General features: G+C 40.0%; 1 protein-coding gene across 1 annotated transcript; it reads right to left on the bottom strand.

Annotated features, from left to right (window-relative positions):
* Nucleotides 1-1,102: 1,102 nt before the first annotated feature.
* On the bottom strand, nucleotides 1,103-1,629 carry LOC125312363 (antimicrobial peptide NK-lysin-like). Its single transcript, XM_048270871.1, has 3 exons — nucleotides 1,522-1,629; nucleotides 1,294-1,451; nucleotides 1,103-1,204 (listed from the first exon to the last, which is right to left on the bottom strand). Exons 1-3 carry the CDS (start codon nucleotides 1,627-1,629, stop codon nucleotides 1,180-1,182), a joined length of 291 nt encoding a protein of 96 aa, XP_048126828.1. The 3' UTR covers nucleotides 1,103-1,179.
* Between the last annotated feature and the right edge of the window lie 724 nt (nucleotides 1,630-2,353).

Below are 2,353 nucleotides of genomic sequence, written 5' to 3'. Positions count from 1 at the left end.
CATCTGCTTGATCAAATGTAGGAACCTTTGTCAATCATTTTCAGACAAGTAAGTCAAATCTGATATATAAAATAGCGTTTCAATACCTTTTATATCTGCTCAAATTTGTTGTCTTCCTCTGTTTCTTCCATAGAACGACTGCTCACTTACCCACCTCAGTCTGGCCAGCAATGGACTGACTGACCACAGTGTTGCCTCCCTGGCCAGGTCTGTCTAATCGCTACTGGCCACTGCTCCACATGTGGTCATTTATCGTGTAATTACTTGTATCATTCTGGCTGTCTGTGATCTTTGGTGTGCCTAGTTTGCATGTGTCATGTTAAAGTCATGCATGAATGTGCTGCATTGGCAGGATGTGAGAGGCTCAACAAGCTGGACCAGCAGGCCTTGCAGCAGAGCTGGCATTTGCAGGGGAGTGGCCGAACGCTTCTCTGTCAGTCCAAGTGCATGATGAGCACGACCGGACCCATATGAACACCACCAACACCACCAGCAGCAAAACATGACCTTGCGGTGCTTTCCTTAAAGTGTCCAGGTTGGAACAAACTCCCTCTCCTTGTATTACTTTATAAATGTCAAGTATTTTCACAATACAGATGCATGTAACTGTCCCCACAATTCTGACCTTGACTAGTCTGCATATACATGTGGTACATTAACAGCTCCACTGCGCTGCTGGGAGATAGGCTTATTTTTATTTCGAAATATAGACCAATATTATAAAAAAGTGGAGCCTTCCTCTTGGTTTCTCATAGTCACTGTGAAGTCATTGTAGCACATTAAGGCTTTGATTAATATATGAAAATAAGCAAAAATACAGTTTATTTCAATCCAACTGTTTTTTGAAATGGTGAAATTCACTTATGCAGAGATTCATACACAAAGGCAATTCAATGTGCTTTACACTATCAAAGAGTAAGTAAGGTTAAAAATAAGTTATAAAACAGAACATAAGAATCAGAAAAATAATCTTAAAATTCATAAAACACAAGGTGGAGTTGGTTTTTAAAATGATTTAAGAGGTTGAGAAAATAAAATAAAATATCAAAAGACAGCAATAAAATATGAATTAAAACAGTGAGTGAATACATTGGACAGTATTGTTCAAATATCATTCACTTAGCTAAGCTTTTGGCAACAATTGAAATGGGGTTCCCAAGTTGTCCTCCCTTTTGTGTCTCACATGTAGATGAGTTCCTTTGGCCTGCGGGGAAAAGACAGACAGGATTTGTATTAAACTTGTCTCAACCTCTTCTTATCATAATAAGAGTGTGCAGCTTTACTGGAACTCACTTGCAGGCCTTGACATTGACACAGATGGTCCTCACGTCATCGGTGGTGGAGAGCTCCTCTATCAGCACAGTTATGTATCTTTTAATAAAACCCTTACAGGCAGACCTGAGGAAGCCTATTTGGTCACAAGCAGCTCGCAGCTTCCCTTGAATCTCATCCTGTGGAAGTGTCGTTGTTAGCAAAAGTTCATACAGTTTAGCACGTAGCTTCCGCTAGATGAATTCTCACCTGTGTGGTGCCGTTAGAGATGGATTTCTTGACCTTGTTTAAGATCCACTTGCATCCCCAGCACATACCAGGTAACTGTGCCCTTTCCTCACCCTTGACCTGAAGCATGAAGACGTTAATAAATCCGAAAGATAACTCAAGTTAGACTGCTGCAAAAAGAATTAAGGAAAAAATCAACAGTAAAGTGCAAAAAAGAAATATGAATACATGCATTTAGTTTTGCCAAGCTGTGGTATTTATGTACAAAACCATGGATAGATGGATGAAGCAGCTGGGCTAACAAGCAGTAGTCAGAAAAGTTGTGGGTTCAATTCCCGGCTTTAAACGTTGTGCCCTTCAGCATGGCCTTTAACCCCGAGTTGCTCCAGGGACAGTGGCCCTTGTAATATACTGTAACTCCCTTTATGTAAAAGCATCTCATAAATAAATAAATAAATGTAAATGTAATGATAAATATCTCACCACTTCAAGGCTGTTGTCCTCATAGTCAAGACCCTCCCAGTCATATGCCAAAACTGTGTTTTGAAAAAAGAGTTTGTGTTCCTGTTAACTTCCAATATACTTCACAATATGTGTACTAAAATAATGAATTATCGACTGGGCAACCATGCAGTTGCCCAGTCGTTGCTCAAACTGCACCTATGTACTAACGTACCTTCCTTTTTCTGCAGTATAACTGTAAAAATAATTTTTGTTTTACTCACCTGAGCATATGAAGACAGAACCCAGAATGACAGCGGTGATTTTCATTTTGATAGACAGGTGCAGCAGTCTTTGAAAGTGATGACTCCCCCCGACTTTTATACCTCACTGCAACCGCACAGTTCACACA

Source organism: Alosa alosa, chromosome 19 (assembly GCF_017589495.1).
Source record: "Alosa alosa isolate M-15738 ecotype Scorff River chromosome 19, AALO_Geno_1.1, whole genome shotgun sequence".
NCBI classification, from domain to species: Eukaryota; Metazoa; Chordata; class Actinopteri; order Clupeiformes; family Clupeidae; genus Alosa; species Alosa alosa.
This window is presented reverse-complemented; position numbering and strand designations above follow the sequence as displayed.